This window comes from Alligator sinensis, unplaced genomic scaffold, assembly GCF_000455745.1.
Source record: "Alligator sinensis unplaced genomic scaffold, ASM45574v1 scaffold708_1, whole genome shotgun sequence".
NCBI lineage: Eukaryota > Metazoa > Chordata > Crocodylia > Alligatoridae > Alligator > Alligator sinensis.
In genome coordinates, this window is record NW_005842183.1 from 1,538,629 (window position 1) to 1,560,905 (window position 22,277).

At 40.3% G+C, this 22,277-nt stretch overlaps 1 protein-coding gene across 1 annotated transcript in view; it reads right to left on the reverse strand.

The window, feature by feature from the left end:
• Positions 1-21,586, reverse strand: part of ARID4A (AT-rich interaction domain 4A) — a 63,553-nt gene extending 41,967 nt beyond the window's left edge. The window contains exons 1-6 of the mRNA XM_025207135.1: positions 21,545-21,586; positions 19,865-19,975; positions 17,289-17,354; positions 16,188-16,278; positions 1,047-1,126; positions 859-953 (exon numbers count right to left, since the gene is read on the reverse strand). Of these exons, the coding sequence (XP_025062920.1) occupies positions 859-953; positions 1,047-1,126; positions 16,188-16,278; positions 17,289-17,354; positions 19,865-19,975; positions 21,545-21,571 (470 nt within the window). The 5' untranslated portion in view covers positions 21,572-21,586. The remainder of the gene's footprint in view (positions 1-858; positions 954-1,046; positions 1,127-16,187; positions 16,279-17,288; positions 17,355-19,864; positions 19,976-21,544) is intronic.
• Between the last annotated feature and the right edge of the window lie 691 nt (positions 21,587-22,277).

Below are 22,277 nucleotides of genomic sequence, written 5' to 3' on the forward strand. Positions count from 1 at the left end.
GGAGAAGAGGGAGGCGGATTGAGGCCTCCACAGTGAGGGAAGGAGGGAGGGAGTAGGGCAGGGTGAGTGAAGGACACTATCAGGGCCAAGGGAGTGATGAACTATGGGTTGGGAGTGAGAGGCACCTGGGGAGGTGTGGGGAGCTGCAGGTTGGAAGTGTGGGGCACTGGCAGGATCAGGGGGCTGCAGGTTGAGTGAGGGGTACGGGCAGAGCCAGGGGGCTGTGGGTCGGAGTGAGGGGCACCAGCATGGCCTGGGGAAGATGGGGATTGCAGGTTGGGAGTGAAGGGTACTAGCAGGGCTGCGGGGGCTGTGGGCCAGGAGTGAGGGGCAATGGCAGGGGCAGGGCACCGGCATATCAGGGCTGCTCAGAACCACAAAGCAGCAGGGGGAACAGCCACAGCTAGACCCATATCCTGGTGAGCAAAGAGGGCAGGGGGAGCTCTGATTTTCTATGATAAAAAATTACAATCAAATGCTAAAATATAAAGGTATTAAGAATTTATTTTATTATAATGTTGAGGTACTGGTAAGCTTCTAAATTACTTTAAAATTGTAATTATATCAATAAAACATTGTGTTCAACTGATACCTATATCTATAGCTATAGCTCTCTCTCTCTCTATATGTATATAGATATGTATATAGATAAAGATAGACCCATATAGTGGCATTTCATTTTAATTGCAGAAAAACTTGGATCAGGGGGGTTAATCAGAGAAATTGCGATTTTTAAACTGAGAAAACCAGGATCCCTGCTCATGTGTAGTACCACTGAAGTACAAAGGCCATCATGCCCCCTGAAAACATTAGTAAAGTAATAAAAAAATAGCAACATATAGCATTATGAAAACTCACACAGGAAGAGAAGATCGCCTTCCCCTGTTGGATTTCTTCCCAATAACCGGGGTTCCAAAGTGCTCTGGATTTGTTAATGGTAGTTGGTCAAGTGTCTAGGAGAAAAGGTGAAAAACAAGTTGGTTAGTAATTTTTTCACAATGTAACTTCTTTACTTCCTAGCTTCAAGGAAACCAACTTCTCTTTACCTCACTTTCTGCAAAGTGTCTTTCTCCTTTCAAGCATAATGAAGTTCTCCTCAATGTCCTTTCATCACCGTCATCAAAAACTAGAACAAAACCAAAGGCAAAGATATTGGTACATGATGAACAGTTGTATTTGGCATGTTTAACTGAATGGCTTATTTTCTATTCTAAACTGTAAGTGAAATAGCTCTCTTCAACATGGTTCTGTTTAAATTCTTCTTGGGCTCACAATCAGAAAGAAGTCCGGCAGTCAAGAGTTGAGAGTAGAAAAACATTTTGGCAAGTTTGCAATGGCTTTGAATCAAACCAGGTTCTCAACTAGAACAATCTCAAGGTTTCTCGTGTCTCTTATCAATATATTGCACTACTTCAGGCCACAGATACTGGCTGCCTGCCAATTATTGTTCACATATAACATTCCCAGTTGGGTTGAAACACCCAATTATTTCTGATTTATGCTGGAACAGTCTCCCAACCTGTTTCTGTTACCATGGAATATGTCCACTCGCATACGCAGCGTTGAAATGCTGCCAGTGGGAAGAAAAATACACACAGACTTTTCTGTTACAACATCAAGCAACATGCTACTGGACACAATGAAGCACGGGAAATCCATGTCTAGCAGTATGTTCATATCTGATCTGGTTCATATTAGACATTTTGTTCACATATATCCAGAAGAAACTGCTCTCTATTTGTCACATACACCCAAAAAAGCTAAGAAAAGAATGAAGCTGTTACAATCCTGGATTGAAGTAAGCTGACACTTACAGGCAATATTATTAATACTTTCCCAGTTAAAGTTAAATCACAACTTCTTCCAAAAACTAGAATTTTACCTCTAAAAGTCTCTTACAAGTATAAATAAACTCAGTATCTGTGAGCGAGGGTAAGGGTGTACTTTAAACTTCATTAAAATGTGTATGTGATTAACTAAAGTGCCCTTGGGGTTGGTTCTGGGACTGGTTTTGTTCAATATCTTCATCAACAACTTGTAAGATGGGATGGAGTGCACCCTCCGCAAGTTTGCAGATGACACCAAGGTAGGGGAGTAGTAGTTACACTGGAGAGTAGGGCTAGGATTCAGAGATACCTAGACAAATTTGGAGGATTAGACCAAAATAAAACTCATGAGGTTCAATAAGGAGAGGTGGAAAGTCCTCAACATATGACAGAAGAATCCCATGCACCAGTACAGGCTAGGGGCTGCCTGGCTAAACAGCAGCTCTGAAGAAAAGGACCTGGGGGTTACAGTGGATAATCAGCTGAATATGAGCCAACGTTTTGCCCTTGTTACGAAGAAGGTTAATGGTATAGTAATGCATCTCAATGGTATAGTAATGCATTTCAAGCCCATAACTGGACACGGCTTCCATGTATTGCTTTTTAAGAGGCCTCTGGTTATCACTCTCACGTATATACCTTGCGATTGCCTGGACACCGGGAGGTAATGCATTAGTAGGAGCACTGCCAGCAGATCAAGGGAAGTGATTATTCCTCGCTATTCAGCACTGGTGAGGCCACATCTGGAGTACTGCATCCAGTTTTGCGCCCCCCACTACAGAAAGGATGTAGACAAATTGGCAAGTCCAGTGGAGGACAATGAAAATGGTTAGAGGGTTGGGGGACATGACTTATGAGGAAAGGCTTAAGAAACTGGGTTTATTTAGCCTGGAGAAAAGAAGACTGAGGGGGGCATTTAACAGTAGCCTTCAACCACCTGCAGGGCAGTACCAAAGAGGATGGAGCTGGACTGTTCTCAGTGGTGGCAGATGACAGAACAAGGAGCAATGGGCTCAAGTTGCAGCAAGGGAAGTTTAGGTTGGATATTAGAAAAAACTCTCTCGTGTGGAGGGTAGTAACGCATTGGAACAGGTTACCCAGAGAGGTGGTGGAATCGCGACTATTTTCTTCTGCTTACAGTAGCCATTGGAATAGGCCCACTGAGAAGTACTCTAGAGAACTGAGCAGGTCCTTCTGGATCAATGGGACTTTTTGGGTGGCAAAGTATAATATATGTAGGCTTGGCAGAATATGATTATTTTAATAATTTCCACAGATAATAATAATTTTTAAAATCTTTAAAAGATTTAAAAAATCTTGAAGATTTTTAAGACCCAGCTAGACAAAGCCTTGGCTGAAATGATCTAGTTGGGGATGGTCCTGACTTGAGCAGGGGGCTGGACTAGGTGACTTCCTGAGGTATCTTCCAACCCTAATTTTAGAATCATAGAAAATTAGAAAACTCACCCTTCTATATGATTCTATGAAAGTGTGCAATTCTGTAGAATTCTGGTAGTTTTAATTTCACATTCCTAGGTCCTGATCGTGAAGACAAGTAATTTGTATAAAGCCTTGTCAATGTGCTTTCAACCTTTCACTTATTTTTCCCCCTCCAACAACCAATCCTTCTAATTTTTACTTTGCTAAAGGATGACTTGGTACCACCCACCACCTTTCCATCTCCCAATTTATTCTGCAAAAAACAGAAGTGCTGACTTTTTGTTTTTATTCGCTAAAAGTAACAACTCCTTCTGGTTCTCCATCCAACAATTCTCTGTTAACCAGTTACATTCCAAATCCAAGATAACCAACACCTCCAATACTGATCTTTAATATGCTGATTGTGTTGTATGTACCCACCCAACTGAAGAACTTCACGTCATTCTTGATTGATTCTGTGAAGTGTAGGAAATGCTTAGACTCACTGTCAACTTAACAAAAACCAAGAACTTTTACCAGCCCACCCCAAACAAAGCAGCAGCTCCTCCACACATTGCAGTAAGATCGCAATCCTTGGTGAATGTTTAGCACTTCCTCTACCTTGGTAGCCACCTTTCCCCAAAAGTACACACAGACATCGATATTCAACACTGGATGAAAGCTGCCAGCGCTGCCTTTGGATAGCTCCAAAATTGTGTCTTCAATGGTCATGATATCAGGACCCAAACCCATCTCCTCTACCAGGCTGCTGACATCCCTACCCTGTTGCATAGGTATGAAATTTGGACAATATATGGGAAACACCTGAAAGCTATGATGTTATCATCTTCATAAAATCCTCCATACCAGGTGGAAGGACAGAAGGACAAATACCAGTGTCCGTTGCCCACAACTGCCCGGCACTATGTGGGGGGGGTGGCCTCTGCCACGAGCCCCCAGAGGCCCCAACGGCTGCTGCAGCAGCCAGCGAGTGCGGGGTTTTTTTTGTTTTTTTTTAAGTGCCGGGACACTGGGGCCGGACAGGGCAGCCATTGACAGGGCTGGGAGAGCGGGCAGGGGTTGGGGGTGCTCCGGGGGGGCTGGGGGAGCAAGCAGGGGATGCGGCCTGGCGGGGGTCCCTCCATGGTGTTCCCCCCACACATTTACCAGCACGGAGCCCAGGTTCAGTTCCCTGTGGCAGCAAACACGGGCTGCCCAAATCTATCTCTGAATCTTTTCCAAATTGATGCAGAGGCCCCGAATTAATTCAGATCTTTTAATTGGTCTCCCAATTCGATTAGGATTCAGCTGCTGAATTGGGCCAAATCTCCTCCAAATTCAATCAGCAACCAAAACTTCACACAGCCCGAATTTTTAGTATTACAAGACTGAGGCCAAATGACAGACAGCCTCCACACTAGACTGTGGCTCCTGAGCCACAAGTTTCTTCCACTTAGCACCCGAGGCTCTTGGCAGAAGTTTGTTTGATTTTTTTAACAGATTAATTGTATTATATTTTGAACAGCAGCGTGTATCACAGTTTACCTAGGAGCTGCTGCTGTTTGGTTAATGCTGACTACTCAGGTGGCTCATGAGATCGACAAGAATTGAGTGTCATTGTTTTAGAGCAGTGGTTCCCCACCTTTTTTTTACCGCAGCCTGGCGGGAGTGGGATGGAGTGTGCAGAGCCAGCTGCTTCCCTCCCAGGGCTCCCCTGCTGCCCGGCATTAACCCTGGAAGCTCAGCTGTGACCTCGGAAGCCAATGAACCTGGCAGACAGGTGGAGGTCTGAGCAGGAGGCTGTGCCACAACCAAAAGGCCAACCCGCCACCACCTGGTGGTAGGGAACCTCTGTTTTAGAAGATGCAGACTGCTTAGTTTACAGTTTTGTAAAGCACAGAAGAAATACCATTTCCTTCCCAAGCATGTCCTGCCAATCATCCAATTAAACCACTCAACTTTCACTTGTAGTGAAGACCAACAAGATCCTACCACCCAGCAAGAACATTGCATATACTGAGCCAATGGGCAAAACAGTAACCAAGCATGTAAATAAGAGGTAATGGATTTCACTAACAGTTAAATACATCTGAGGGAGCTTGTGACATAAATAGGAAATAATGTGCTAGCAAGATCTCTTTTCCTGGCTAGAATAAAACCTGTGGGTTAGAAAGTTATAAATAGCCAATTCCATGTTCCCTTTTCTAAAGTATCTGAGTGAATGTTTGGAAATTTCAGAGTTTAAATTTTATTTTCACAAGCAGTGCGTCAAAATTGCCTCTCTCACTCTTACAGCGGAGGAAGTTAGGATAATTAACACTTAAGGAGCTTAAACATTACACCTCCTCCACCCACCACCACCCCTATTGCCTAATATCCTTTGGCACTAGAATCCTTTGGCATTTGACCCCTTTTTCCCCCACATTATCAAAGCTTCAAAACTTGAATAAAGGCAAGACATCCCTTCTTTCTCACAGGTAGATCTCATTCTGCAAGGTCTGGTGTTCCTGAGCCAGCTACACAAGCATCTCAGACCAGCATAACTGCTTGTCTTTTACAATAGAGGGAGTAAACACTAAGCTGTTCTACAACCTGCAATGCCGAAATGGGGAGGGGCTGGAAGAGCCCAGGGCCCTACAAAGTGAAGTGCTGGAAGCAGAACCATTATTTCTGAAGGGCTAATACTTTGACCCACCCTCCTTTTCCTGTGTCCTCTCCATAGGTGACCTCCATATGTGGTCTCAACTATCTCCGCTCCATTCGTGAAGCCTCAAGGGTACTTCAGGGAAGGAAGGTGAAGGAATAAGAGTTCTCAGATCTCCAGCAGAACAAGCAATTTGGTTAAGAGCTGAACAAGGGAAAAGGGGGAGGGGGAGACTCTATTCAGCAACCATGTGGGATTCTCCAGCCTGGAGGCAAAGGAAATGCACGGCAGGGCTTAAGAGTGCATGATCCCTTCAATTTAATCCCCAAGTTACAAGCTCTATCATCGCTCTGTTCAGGCATATCTAGAACTGAAAGTTTTTCAAACTAAAAGAATGGTTTACAGAAAGGACTTGAGATATATAAACAAGATGAGCAAAAATTTATCAAGTCTGTCTTTACTCCAACCTGTAGCTTCCATAAATACTTCAACTAAACAGTAAGAGAGACTGCTTTTCAATAATTACTATAAAACAAAGCTTTAAAACACTGTCTAATCTAGCAGGTATAGACTGAGAGACATAGAAGAATCTCATAAAATTATTAATTCAAAAAACTGAAATCCTTTCTGAGAATACAGGGCAGTAGACAAATATTTTAGTTCTTTGGGAACAAGGAAAAGGGGGTTGGGAGTTGTGTGAAGAGGAAAAAAGGGTGTCCAAGTTGTTAAAAATAAAGTGGTTCTTGTTAAACAACTTCTAACGGCAAAATTAAACCTTTTTGTTCATAGAAAGCATTTTTAAGTCTACGAATAAACAAGAAGAATGTTAGCTCAAAGATGGCTGGACAGATTTGTGTTTTATAGACAGCCACTCCATAGAAGCATTTTATGTGTATCAGAACAATAGTCTATATAATTGGATGATTCGGAGGGTATGAGTCTCATATCCTGAAATGTACAATATTATACAATGAAAAGTTTTCCTTAATTCAGTTGGTGATCAGTTTACATAGTGAGATAGGACAAAGAATAGTCCTTGTACTGCAAAAGTTATTCACACACAATATCCAATTGTTTTTGGATTACTAAACTATGGGCAGCATAAGGACATGCAGTAATGAATTCCACAGATTAGTTAAATTGCATAAAATGTTAGTTAATTTTATTCATTCTAAATTTGCTGTTTTATTTTAACTACCCTCTCATTGCGGTGGGAAAGGTTACATAGAAGCACTGATATGGCCTTCTAAATACCTTTAAGATACTTTTATCATATCCTCCTCTTACTGCTCTTCATATTCTAAGATGTCCTTCTGGTTTTAATTGATCTTTTTCATCTACTTCATGCAATATTCTTCAAAGCAGCCCCTCCCTAAGCATGTCCTTTCAGTACAGGTCTTGTTTTAAAACAGAGCCATTACAAAGTACAGTCTCCTGGATTCACAATTTGAGGGCTCCGTGAACACGGAGCTAGTGGACAAACCACAACAGTTCTCCTGGCTCAGTGACAGTTTGATACCACATTAAGAAGCATGGCAAAGGAATATAAAAAGACGTATACCAACAGCATTCCCTGGGTTTGGACCCTGGCTGCAAATTCACTCCTAGTTGGATCCCAACCTGAAGCAAAGTCTGAAACCAAACTTCAACTTATACTGTTATTACCACAAAGAAAAAGAGAAATCAAAACTGTTAAAATAACACTGAATGAAGCACACTAGGCCCTTTATGATTTTTGTAAACAGTATACTATATTTGAGGAGTGAAGAATATGAATCTAAGTTCTCTGCTGGTGTAATTTCATTAACTTCCACTGAAGTTACACCCCGAGAAAGAATTTGCTTAGTTATATCAGCACTATAAAGAGGTGAAAAACAATCTTTGCAGAGACATATAACGGATTTCAGAAGAAACAGAGAAATAACACACCACTAATGCTTGGAACAGAATCATGTTCTTTTGCCCCTCCGAGGAAACAACTATGGAAAAGCAAAAACCCCATAAAAGGCATCACTGCTTAACATCAGAAAAGGCTATCCAGGTTCTTACTGGAGAGGAACAGTGTGCCAGCTGACCTCAGTAAATATTTCTGGGGAAAAAATGCCACAGCTACTAGCTAAAGAATTAAGCCTGCTACTCAGAAGCCACGGCAAGAAATGTTGGGTACGGGAAAGGAATGGAGGACAATATTCAGCACAAAGCTCTGGCAAGAATCCTTCCCCCTCCAACACTGCTGGAAAAGGTGGGGGGGAGGGGAATAATGGGATTTTTTTTCAGTACTGCACCCCCTGTTTATGAGTTTCCTTCTTCTGATGAGCTCCTGAGAAAAAACTTGTAATACACAACCCCTTTCCCCCAGTCCCTAAAAGCATCCAAGCTACTTTGGGAGGTAATCGTTTCTGGTATACTGATACGGTCTATATTAGTTCTTCCTTTTTGGGAGCAGTGCTAGAGCAAAAAGCAGAGGAAGTAAACTGACACGATTCTTGCTGGTATCATTGCTTCCAAAAACGATTTGAAAGAATAGCAAAAGGAAGACATTTTTCAGTTTTCAGCTTGGGAAAGTATAAGGAGCAACAAAACACTGCGCCTATAGGAAAACAATCTGTGTTAGTTTCCATGAAAAAGGTTCCCTTTGTAACCATAAGGGTTGAGGGGGAGGAACCCTCTTTATTGGCAAATTCATTATTATAAAATTGGATTAAATGGATCCCATGAGCAAACAGGGAGATTTTCTATTTGGCATGATAGACAAGATATTCAAACCTTGACAATAGCAGCACTGATGTTAGTTATCATGACAGACTTTTCTGCACGTTTGGGGGTCCTACAAACCAATGTTGCAGGAATATCTTAAGGGAATAGCTATGATCATAATTTAAAATTGAAAACCGTAACTAGAAATTAAGAAAGATTTTAAAACAAATTATCTCTCTCACCAGCAATTGAGCAGAAACCAGTAGGCAAAAAAAAAAAAAAATGTATTAAACTAAATACAAGTTTGGTTTACAGGTAGCTCTAAGAGACCAAAAAAGCACCAGGAGAGCCTTGTAGCCATAATGACCTTGTAATAGTTACAATATTATCTATTTGTTCAGTACCCACACTATGCTCAGCATTAACAAGACAAGGCAACCCTGTAAAAGATACTTGGGCAGGAAAGAATGACCCTGGATATTGTACCTGCTCACTGATTTCAAACCCAGAAAACTATGCTACTTTTACCAAGCAAGGAAGAGGAGATACCATGCTCTACAGTAAGGGAACACGTCTCTCCTCTCTCATTTAAAGAGGAGGAAGGGTATGGGAAAGAGGGAAAGACACACTTGCCCACCTATCTAACTCCAGTTAAGAGGTACCAGCTTTAAAAATAATGAAACAATGCCACAAAATAACATTAATTTATTTCCAAGAACTGATTAATAAAGTCTTCATATGTGACATTACTAAATGCTTTCGTGTCTGTGAATGATGCTTCAAGATTCTTTTCTTCACCAAGGCAATACTGAAAGCACAAGGGCGATGCAATCCAAAATACACCTGCTGAATGACTTTGTAAAAAGGCTCCAGCAATGTTAAATCACCTTTACAAGGGAAATCTTATCAATAGCAAGATGCAGTAGGGCAACCACTGGTTTACAGGACCAAGAAAAGAACCTCTAGAAAAACGTATATGGAATTTCAGTGTAAAAAGATACTGTAAAAGCACAAAGCTCTTAAAGGATGCTTATAAAACATTATCCACTAAAAAACAACTTATTTCAAACTGGTTCCCCCAACAGATGTTACTTACAATAATTATAACTTGAACAATAAGATTAGAGAAACTGTCTCACTTTTTCTTGTACCTTCTAAAACTGCATATAACATGATTTACCATTACATTACAGCTATATACTCAGGCTCAATCCACATTGCAAACATGATTTTGTGAGACTTCCTAATTAACTGGCTGTAAGCAAGAGGACGATGTTTGTGTTCACACAGAAACTTTTTAGCCATTGCATCTCTGCTTGTCCATCCGTGTGCTGTCAAACCGTTTGTTTCTGTGCCAACTGGGCAGTCTGGGCAACTCTCCTACAGCAAGTATTGTTTAGGATTCCTGGATGACACGCTTACCAAGCAAACCATGAAGTCATTTTTCTGGGATGCCACACTAAGCAGAATGCTAGAAGGAAGGAGGACTGGTCAAACTAGTTATATTAGCATGATTAGCGTCCTGTACATCCTGCAAGAAGTGTGCTGTACAGGTTGTTACAAGATGACAAACAGCCAAAACTTCTGGCATGGATGGCAATTTGGCTGACTATGGCTATATTCACAGCTTTTATCATGTTGAATCTGGGCACAGACCATGGTTAGAGCCAACAGTGCATCTAACTGCTTGTAAACTTAATTGAAAGTCTTGCCCTCAACTACAGCCTAAGCTGGCTTTCCCTATTTACCTGGATCCTTTCTTTATGTTCCTTAATATTTTAAATCCATGAAAATCCAAGGACAAGGCTCAGTATCTGAAATTATTCTGAACTTGAGGGTTTTTTTTGATAACTGCTAGATTTCAGATCGACTGGTCCTTGCAATAGGGAAGTGATAGGATCTAGACAGTAGTTTTCAAAAGAAGTCTATATGGATCTGATGTGTTACATATGGGCAGAAAGAAATTTCTATTTATAAAAAAAGTGTTTTCAAACAAATTAAGAGAAATAAAAGGAAGAAGGCATAAGTGCCTGACTTTCCTATGAAGCCTGAAACCTGCAGATGCCAATATAAAAGAGTTATATCAGTCCCCATTCTGGATGGCATGGAAAGGTCTCTGTGAAAAGCAGTGCTAAAAATTGCTATAAATGTACATCCTTTTCATTCTCCATTCTCTCGCTGAAGACAATGAAAGGCAAAAAAAGGGTAAGATTATTGAAGAAATAATGAAACCAACATTTTCACTGTGCAAAGAAAATCCTCCTGTACTAAGATAGCTAGAAAAAGAATAAGGAGAAACAACACTGGGTTTTTTTCCTTTTATAGATTGCAGGACAAACCTATACTTTGAGAGAGAGACAGAAAGATCTAAACATATAGATTTTGTTAACTGGTTTTGAAGTTTCTGTCATCAGAAAGGTATGTGCACCGACAGAAGAACTGTTTTCTTTTGCTGGGTTCCAGACAGGCCTACTACAAAAAGACTGCTCTAACAACAACATTGAGTAGTTTTAATGACTGCAATTACTGCTGCCCACCACAAGGACCTGACTGACACTGAAACCAATACTGTACTCGATAGAACCAGTTTACAAAAGTGACACAACAGATCTGGGACCAAGAACATAGAGGTTTTCATTTCATGATCTTCTGGAACTCAGGAAATGCCCCTCAGCTCTGGGAAAGGGAAAGGAAGGAGAAGGAATTCTTGTTAAGAGCTTCTTGAACACCCTGCTCTGATTTTTAATGAAATAGCACTGATTTCTGAAAACTAATCCAATGAGTAATTTTTTAATAGAAAATTTAAGGGACACTTAATAGGAGCAAACTTAAAAGCACACCCTGCGGGTAAACAACACTATAGTGGGAAAGTACAAAAGCACTTTACTGAAGTCTATAGGCAAGAAACAGTTTTACACACTAAGACCCTACCTTTAATTTTAGTTACCAGTGTAAACATTTAGAGAAAGAAACTTCCTGCTATAAACAGTGCTTTAAAATATATATATTTTTAATGTTCAAGGACAGGTTCACAGCTTATCACAGTTATCTCCGTTTTACCACTGGTATCTGTAGCAACACCTTTACAGAACCATGCAGCTTATTTTTCTTTACTTGTTTCAGAGGTTACTTCAATATTTACCCAAGGTACTTTACGAATTAATACTTGAGAAACTTGTAGATGAAAGACTAAATAAATAAGCAGTATTTAAAAAATGGCTTGGTTAAAACAGACTTAGTAAGACTGTTCTGAAGTTATGTAATTGTCGCCTAACTATAACATCCAACATGCAACAAGCATAAAACTCCTCTTCAACATTACTGCAACACTCCCTATTTTGTAATTATTTTCAAAACTTAATTAAAATGTTCCTTTTAAAAAGACTTAAATGTCTACTTTAGCTATTCTTTATCCATGATAACTAAACCTCTGCCACTACCACTCATCTCTTTACTCAACTAGGTTTAAATGTACAGAGGCATTTCCCAGAACCTGTTAAACTTTTACCCCCAGCCTTTTCTATTTCTTGTCCTATTCATACTTTTGAAAAAGTAGCTCAATTCCAAAAGTATTTCCTCGCCCCAGTTAAAGTCCAACATCACTTCATTTTTGCAGTGTTAACATTACTAGTCCATGCTCTGTGGTACAAAGGCAATTCAGATGCAGCAGCAATGAAAAGCCTGTATGTGATTATTTTTAAACAGCCCTTAATCCATTTTGAGCAGAGCATTACCATGCTAATAACTAAAATAACTGTTATTAAAACAAAGCATTTCATTTTTATTACTGCGATATCAATATGAAATGGCCCTTATCAGTGGCAAAATACAAGCCAAAAGTAATGATCTGAATACACATTGTCAAATGTTGAGTTGTAAATGTAGTGGCCTACTCTACAGCAGAAGACTGGAACATGCTAAGCACTTTCAGAATTGACTTAGCTCATCTTATAACACTGAGAAAGTAATTTAAGGTAAAAGTATTTAAAGCATCCACTTTTTTCTTCTTCTTTTAAATTTATCCATTTGAAGTTAGAGCCCAATGTTCAAAGGTATTAAGCAACACTAGTCCTCCTAAAATTCTAGACCCATGCCTCAAAAACAGACACCCAAAAACTGAAACACCAAGTTAGGATTAGGGCACTGTTGCAGAACTTTGTTTTAATTTGTATACCATTAGTTTCCTTGTTCTTTACACAGTGATTACTACCCATCTATTTTCGTAAGTGTTTTCAGATCATTAGACAAGTTGTGCTAAGTAAATTGAAAATAATTCAGAACAGGAATAGCACAGACAATTGCAATACAAGTATTCCACAATGCCCTTCCACTGAAACGTAACCATGTTCTGGAAAGGCTGTTTAGTCCCCATATCCATTAATTGTTTGGCTGCACTTCTGAAACAGCCAAAGATACTAAGTAGTATAGCATATAACAAACCACTAGGAAAATAAGCACAACTTAGTTCATAGAATTTACTGCAGTTGTTAGACAGTATCTTTTGGTCATAATCAACTGGAGTTATATTAGAAATAATGACCTAAGACCAAAAGGTTCCATTTCAGATTTCCTTGGGCCACAACAATTTCCCTAACTTTAAAAGTTACTCTAATGTATTAACAATTCAACATTTGACAATGTATATATACTCAGATCATTACTTTTGGCTTGTATGCTGAAAAAGACTGTCATATATTGCTTACTCACAAATGTGCATTAAGGGCCTACTTGCTATTTATTTAACTGAACCTAGACAGGGCTTAAGATATTTCCTGTAGGGTTTATATTACTGTATTCTGATATACTGTTACCAAAGACTAAAAAGAGCAGAGTTCCAATTTATGCCAAAACACTAACGACTTTACAGACCTATTATGAAGTAACAAAGTAAAAGTTTAAAGAGGAGCTAAAATTTCATTGCAGGAGAATCTAAGTAAGAGTTCATGCTGTAGCCTATTTCCTGTATTCTATTGCTAGAATCTCTCCTTCTAGTTATTTTTTTAAAGTAGCGGAAAGCCATACATAAACCCACTTGCATACATTAAAACAAATCCATTTGAAGCACAGCATTTTCCTACCTGCATAAAAGGAATAGAATCATATTATGCATGCTCAGTACATGATTCGTGAATGTTCCCTCTTACAAACCATCTGTAGATCAAGTGTAAATTTTTCACCTCCATGTTCAGCCAAAAATTGAAGCTCATCTACAAAATTTCACAGTTTCATAGTTGGCAGGGTCAGAAGGGACCTGAGCAGATCATCTAGTCCGACCCCCTGCCATGGCAGGAAAGAGTAATGGGGTCAAATGACCCCGGCAAGGTGCTCATCCAGCCTCCTCTTAAAGACCTCCAGGGTAGGAGCCAGCACCACTTCTCATGGAAGTTGGTTCCAGATCCTAGCCGCCCTGTGAAGTAGCGCCTCCTGATATCTAGCCTGAATCTACCCTCTGCCAGCTTGTGACCATTATTTCTCGTCACTCCTGGGAGTGCTTGGGGGAACAGGGACTCCCCCAATGCCTGGTGGTCCCCTCCGACTAGTTTGTAAATGGCCACTAGATTCCACCCCCCCGCACCCTTCTCTTGTGGAGGCTGAACAGGTTCAGGTCCCATAGCCTCTCCTCGTAGGGCCTGCCCTGCTGACCCCTGATCATGTGGGTGGCCCTCCTCTGGACCCTCTCCATGTTGTTCACATCCCTCCTGAAGTGCGGCGCCCAGAACTGGACGCAGTACTCCAACTGCGGCCTGACCAGTGTCACATAGAGGGGGAGGATCACCTCCTTGGACCTGCTGGAGATGCATCTGTGGATGCATGACAAGGTACGGTTGGCCTTCCTGACCACGTCCCCACGCTGTCGGCCCACGTTCATTTTGGCATCAATAATAACTCCAAGATCCTTTTCTGCCTCTGCACTGACGAGAAGGGAGTTCCCCAGCCTGTAGGTCTGCTGCTGGTTCTTCCTCCCCAGGTGCAGCACCTTGCACTTGTCAGTGTTGAAACCCATCCTGTTCTCATCCGCCCACCCCTGTAACCTGTCTAGGTTCGATTGCAGCGTATTCCTCCCTTCTAGCGTGCCCACTTCTCCCCACATCTTAGTGTCCTCTGCGAATTTGAACAGGGTGCTTTTCACCCCCTCGTCCAAGTCGCTGATGAAGATGTTGAACAGCGCGGGCCCGAGGACCGAGCCCTGCAGAACCCCACTGCCCACATCCCTCCAGGTCGAATAAGACCCGTCCACCACCACTCTCTGGGCGCCGCCCTCCAGCCAACTAGTGACTCATTTGACTGTGTAGGTGTCGACGCCAGTCTCCTAGTTTTTTACTAGACAGACAACAGCTCCTTACATTAATTAATTCAGTCAAACTTTTTTCTCTTTTATCAGTGAGACGCACCTAGTTTCATAGATGCTAGGGTTGGAAGGGACCTCAACAGATCAACGAGTCCAACCTCCTGCCTAGGCAGGAAAGAGAGCCAGGGTCAGATGAAACCTAAATTCTCCTGGGTCCAGTTCTCCTGGTATTCAAGTTCAACTAAGCACCCCAAATTATACTATATTCAATTATGCAATATTTTTGAAGCAGAAATCAAATAGCAAGGTAGCTGGACAATTTTAAAGAAGTTAAGAGGATCACATCCATAGGCTCACAATCACAAGGTGATAAGGCTCTAAACTACCTTAGGATTCACTCCAGCTCCCATTGAGATCCACACACAAATTCCCTGTACTTCAAAACCAACTGAGCTTCTAAAACATTGTTTCTTCCTCTTCCAAAGGAAGAGAATACACTTGTCTGCTACACTGAACTCTTGTACTGTGTACTTTAAATTCATCAGTATCCTTTAAGAAGACTGAAATCATAGAAATGTTTTTATCACCATGCCCTGCAGAAGATAACAGCCTAGGACAGGGACAGCAACCTACAGCCCATGGGCCAGATCCAGCCAGCAGAGCCAGATGACCCATGGGGCCAGGGGGCTTCTGCAGTGTTTCTGTGGTGGGAGACTTTGTAGACAGTAGGGAGAAATGGCAGCAAGAAGGAGCAGTGGCAGTAACACTGCAGCGGGAAGTAGTCCGTGCTCAGATATGAGCTCTCTTAAGGCAGTGCCCCAATTCAAAATGTTGTCAATCCCTGATCTAGACGACAAGAGCAATTATTTAAATATTCACGTATTCACTAAAAAGAAAAGACACACACTCAATATAAGTAAAGTACAACTGCAAGTTTTAAAGTTAGTCTTTTTAAAATAACATTTCAACTATTGTGTCTTCCAGGAAATGAAACTCCTATGTTAAATAGGCATATAGTCTGTGAACTAAAGCTTGCATCAACAGGCAAGCTATTGGAATAAGTGCTCGTAAGCACAGCACTTGAGCACCTGACAATTTATCATTAAAACACCATTCTAAAGTCTGGAAATGATATAATTACTTTGCATGGAAAAAAAGGTCTTGGCGAAGTTCTTCCTGTGAGTCCCACAACCCCAGGACCTGAACTTACATCTTCATGCCGGCAATCAAATGATGGCTCTTATGATATGCTTTTCCATTAATTTAAATCAGTTTTGTATATAATTAACTTAAGACCCACTCAATTACTTACCTACTGTATACCAGCTGGCATCTGTCAATTTGCTGATAGTAGCTTCATGGAAAGATCCATCAGGCATCTTGGTTTCAACTGTTGCACCAACCTACAAAATAAATACCTCAAGATTGTATTAGACAATTCATAAACGAAAGATGAAAAACATGCACAAACTAATTCTTCAGCAATTTTTCTGGAGGAACTCAGTTACACTACCTTGTGAAATGCACATATTGGTTAAATAACCTCTAAAATGAGAAGTTTTTAATCAAATCACATGGTTTTGGTTAAACATGGAGGGGAAAGAAAGTGAACTAGCATATTACAATGACTGACTGACTTTATAACATAACAAAAATCAATAAAATCAGGCTAATTCAAGATACGCAGATTAAATCTAAACCCCTAATATAATACTTTAAGCAGTATTAGTAAAGCTCCACAGGTCAATAACATAAAAATATAACGGCTTTATTGTTTACTCTTAAACAACCATAATAAACATGATGTATTTTACTGTCAGTTGAAAAGAAAAGTTTTGAAGCTTAGGCTAGATTTAGACAGCAGTAGGTTCTAGCATCTTCAGCTATGAAGGAAGGACAGAAAAAAGGAAGACCTCAGAAAAAAAAACAGAAGCAAGCTGTTTAATGCAAAATCATCAATATTTTGTTCCAGTTATCTTCTACTCTAGCAACTTCCAACTGAACAAAATATATAATTGTTTTGGAATATATATTCCAAAACAATGCTACAGTACATACCATTTTATGCATTACACACACACACATCTTATTTACTGCTATCTAATAAACTTGCATATCGTTTCACTGAGTTGCCCTTTGCCAATTTATACTGGAAACATTTACAGAGACCAACCTGCCTGCAGCAACATTTCCATATACATCCAACCAGACCACAGGCATAGATGAATACATCTTTTAAAACTAAGAAATTAGTTCACAAGGGTGATTACTCATCCTGGGCCTTATCCAAAGCTAACAGGTGCCCTTCCACTACCCCATGACCTCTGGTTCACGTACTCAAAAACAAACATCAAAATTTGGAATCTTGTATTTTAATCATACATTTGGGAGAGGAAAAAAGATGCATACATACTCTTAAAGGTCCTTTCACTTGATCATCTTGCACTAGCTGAGTTGAACTGTCCTGTTTCAGAGTTACCTGAAAAATAAATATCTTATAGCACCAAAAAGCATGCTTCGCAATCCCTGTGATATTTAGAGTTCGAAAAATAAGACCTTGTGCAGTAAATAGTCTTAAAGATTCCTGAACACAAACAACAGACCAATGTTTGACTTTACACAGAGCCCAGGAAAGTACCACACATTCAATAATCAAACTGGATAAATCAGTTAGTGGTAACAAGGACAGCCCACCTATATCAAATATCACAATTATACCATGGGAGAGGAATATACTTTGATATGTTTATGAGACTAGATATCAGTACAAACTGATATCTGTAAATGGGTTGCAAGACTAGAGATTTAAGAGTTATGCTTCTTCATATGAACTCTAGTACTTTAAGAAAGAATCTTTCTATATTTCACACAGTCTCCCACAGAATTCAGTCATTGCTCCAGAGCTGTGAATCTGAAGATCTGTCTACTTGTTAACAGAAACTTAAATTTGTTACAACTCACCCATTTAACTTCTTTGCACAGGACTATGGGGGGACACATTTATTTTGGTTTAAAAATGCCCAACACACTTGTACAGCAAAGGTATGAATTACAAACAATCCAGCATTTGAAACACAAGTGAACAAGCTCTACATTTTCTTTCTAAAAATCATGCTTTCAGGCCTCATGGCCATGGAGAGAACTGTGGCAACATAAATTGAAAAAAATCAACTGATGCAGTCAGGTTTGCCTAAGTTTGCAAAAAGACTGCAAACAGTGGCTTTGAGAGGCATAAATCAGACCATTCATTTTACCAGATTGTTAATTTTGAAACAAATATGAACGTTTAGATGTCAAAATTCTCAGCTCTTTAGCAAACACATTTAACATATGTTCCCCTACTACTAAGAACTGTCCATTTCCCTTCAGTGATCAAAAACCTCAACTACTCACTTCCATTTATCACGTGCCAGCTTTCTGATCTCATCTAAAAAATTCTATGACACCATTACTAACCAACACAAAAAACAGCTGTTCATCAAGAACTAAAGAGATAAAATGACACATGAACTACAGAACAGATCATATGAGGGTTGTTTTTTTTAAACGGCTCTGAATCTGTACTGGGGTCCATACAGGCAAACCTTTGGTCTCATAAAAAGTCCTACTGAATGTAGTGGGACTTGTTCTGGCATAAGGGCATGCCCACAGGCATCTAAGTATAGGATCAGACTTAACTCATTACAATTTTCATTTTTTTAAATGTAAATGAGACAATGTCAAAGGTCCAAATTTGTCTCACCCATATCATAAACCCCAGGGACCCCGTAATGATGTACAGATTAGGATCCAAAGGCAGAAAAACATCACATAGCTAAACGTTCTAAATACTCTGTCAGTCAGAGACAGAATCATGGGAAACGGACTTCACAGGAGTCAGCGCAAGAAAGGAAAATGCACTTCTTTCCCACAATAGTGTTCTCATTTGCACAGGTTAAAACCACCCCATAAACCTACAAGGTGATGACAGGGAGAAAGGGACAGAAATATTTCTAGGTTTTACTTGTTTTTTAAACTGATCAAACTGAGCTCATACTGAAGTGGAAGTACTGCATGGACTGACAGAGTGTTCTCCCCGAGTTAAGTGTTAAGGTTTTCAAAATGTAAATGTGTACTAAACAAAAAAGAGAGACCTTTCATAAAATTGTAGTTATTATTTCTGTACCTTATTTATGTATTCTGAATGATAGACTAGGAAGTAAAAGTCAACATTTTTGAAAAAACAAGACACAAAGATAATTTCTGGATTTATATCGCATCCTGCATTAACATGAATTTTTGGGACATTCATTCTTCATTTTTCACTGTTAGCATTAAAAAATTTCACTCAGGAGAAATGCCAAAATAGATTACAAGAACAGGTTACTGTTTTTCCCTGTATCATTGAATGTGTATTAAGTATTAGCACAATCTTAACCTAGGAAAGACACCACACTGATGGCACGCATGGATAGAGTTTGCTGCTTTAGTGCAACCCACAAATGTTTTTCAATTGACAGATCGCTGGAGGTCAATGTTAAAAAGAGTTGTTTTTAAGTTTGTCTTCTCTCTTCTTTTTCTTCCTAACTATAAAACTGAGGCTGCCTGCATAAAACTGAATCTTTGCACCTGAAGAGTTCATTCCTATTTCTTATTAGTCACCTAAAGTCATAATCTTGTTTGTGACATCAAAACTGATTGCTGTGGAACAGCTGTCGTCACAAACATAAGAAGATTATAAATTCAAATGAGAAATAAGTAGCAAGAACAGATAAAATTATTTTAGAGACTATTGTACTCTAGCATCCTTCAAAAGAAAAGAACACATATGCACTAAACTAATTGCACCAATGATTTTTGGGAGACCGAAAAAAAACTTTATAAGAAATGTCCACAGATCTGTTTAGTCATACATAAATTTTAAGAGGCATGATTTTCCTTGGTGTTCCTGTGAATATTACCTTTTTGAATAAGAAACAGAAAGATTACCACTAATATAACGAATTCTACCTTGACTTTCACTAGCCTTTTCACCGTCTTTATCTTTGCCTCACAAAAGGCACCACGGTACTTGGCACTGACATCAGTCCCGACTGTTAAGTAGGCAGGCTCATCTGCTGCCTATAAAAAAAAGAAAACATGAAAACAGTTAGTCTCTCATATTCATATTTTGTTAAAAAAAGAAATTCATTAGCAACAAGCATCGTACATTCAAATACGCATCCAAAGTTTCAGTCCTGTTGACCATTTCTTCACAAAATCCTAAACAGCAATTTATGTAGCTACTGTAAGTCTGACCTTTCTTTAAAAGGATGTATGCTAAAAAGTTAGCAATTTGTTGACACACCTGCTAACAATGCCCCTTGATTTTGTTCCATAAAAACAGTGGAGCAGGATCAGACTAAGTGTTTTTTCCAGGCAGACCCAATTTTAGCCAAGATATTTTGTAATGTTTTAATCAGATTTAAAGTTTCACTGTCTCAGTATAATTTCTAAACAAGATGCACCAAAAAAAGATTAACAAATTGATCTTGCTACAACAGACACAAAAAGTGTTTTATAAACCACATACATGCAGAGAACAAAAAAAAAAGCAACTTCAACAAAATAGACTCTAAGAAAAATGTAATAAGGAGGGGGAAAAAAATCAGAACTGCCTATGTCCCTATTCTGTCATTTACATCTAGGCATACAATTTAAAATAGCAACTTAAGGAACTTAACTGAGAAAAAAGAACAAGAATGAATCAAGGATGATGTGTTATAGCACTTTTTACATCATACCAAAATACTTACAAGTGAAATAAATACACGAGCTTTGCCAGGAAATTTCAAAATAACAGAGTGGCTAAACCACTTACTTAATACCGAGTTCATGGATAAGTTATAGGAAGTTCTGTTCTGCTACTAATGTTAACCCATGATTTTTTCAATGACTCCTGTCTCAGTAACCCCAAATCAACAGCCTCAAAGTGTAGCATGTGCTTACAATAAGGAGGAAAAATATCTATGTATATAGACCCCAAGATCATTTCAACTCATCCTTGCAAAGAATACAGTGGGAAAGTGATATTTCAAGTTGAACAGAGATTGTACAGTTGTCATTTCAGCAGTGATACATTAACAAACATAGTCTATATTTACTTTAAAATATTCATGTGCTGATATCCACTTAAAAAAATAATTCAATTTGTCATTTCCATGCAGTGAACAGAGTTCTATCCTAGTGTCTATCCCAGATTTCCAGAAACAGGGAAAAAATACACCAACTTGCTATAACCTTTCAAACAATTATGTTAAATGCTCCTCTTCTTCCTCAAAAGTCTTTTGCTCAGATCTTTATCCTCTCAAAATGCAAGCAGGCTTAGAAACTGTTAAGCTCACACGCCTGTATCTGGGAATGACTTAACATAGTAATCTTTTGCTTGGCTTTTTACCATGACTGAGAAACGAGGTACTGCACTTTAAAGGAAGAAGGAAAAAAAAAAGAGTCGAAATACAGTAAAACAGGAAATCGGTGCGTGCAAGGAATTAATGTCAGGCTCTAAATCGGTGTTTGTTCACCTCCGCAGCCAAGAAAAGTTCGTCCCACTTTGCAAACGATCCAGCAATTGTTTTGCCTCCGCTCTGCAAAAACCGAAACAGCTCAGGAAGGACAAAAAAAAGCGGCGTGTGGTTTGTGCACACTCACCAAAGCTGCTGCTAATACAGGAAGCATTTAAAGGCAGCAGCCCGAAGGCCGACCATTCAAAGGCATCCTATCTTTCTCAAGCAGCGCAATGGCATCACCTCTGTCAAATGGAAGGCACGGGATTTCACATGAATCAACATGTGCCGATGTCCACGGCCGGGCCGGATGTTATTCTGCTGTCGCTGGAGGAGGACGCAGCGGGACGAGCAATGGCACGAAAGGTGCCGGCGGCGGGGAGGAAACAGAGGGAGAGCGAACAAGCGAGCGAGCTCCGGTGGCGAGGGCGACGCTCCGGGGCTGGCTCTGCTTACCTTCATCTTCCAAGCTCTGGCGCGGGGGGTCCAGCTCGACGACTCCTCCTCGCCGCCACCGCCGCCGCCGCACGGGGGAAAAACTAGAAGAGGAGAGAGACGCACGGTCAGAGGAGGCGGCTTGGGAAAGGAAACGTCTCGGCCTTCGCGATCCAGCCACAAGTCCGGGGTTGATCATTAAACACACCCCTCCGCACTGGGCGGGCTCACACTTTGCACACAGCCTCCACGCACACACACACACGCGCACACACACACACTCTCCCAAAACACACAGAAATAAGCACACACACGCACTCCCAAATACGTGTGCACACTCACAGCTCCCCTCCCCACACACACTCGCGCACACACTCACGCGCGCGGGCTCCTCACCCGCCCGGTGTCACGTCGCCATTGCTCCGCTGCCCCGTGTCAGGCGG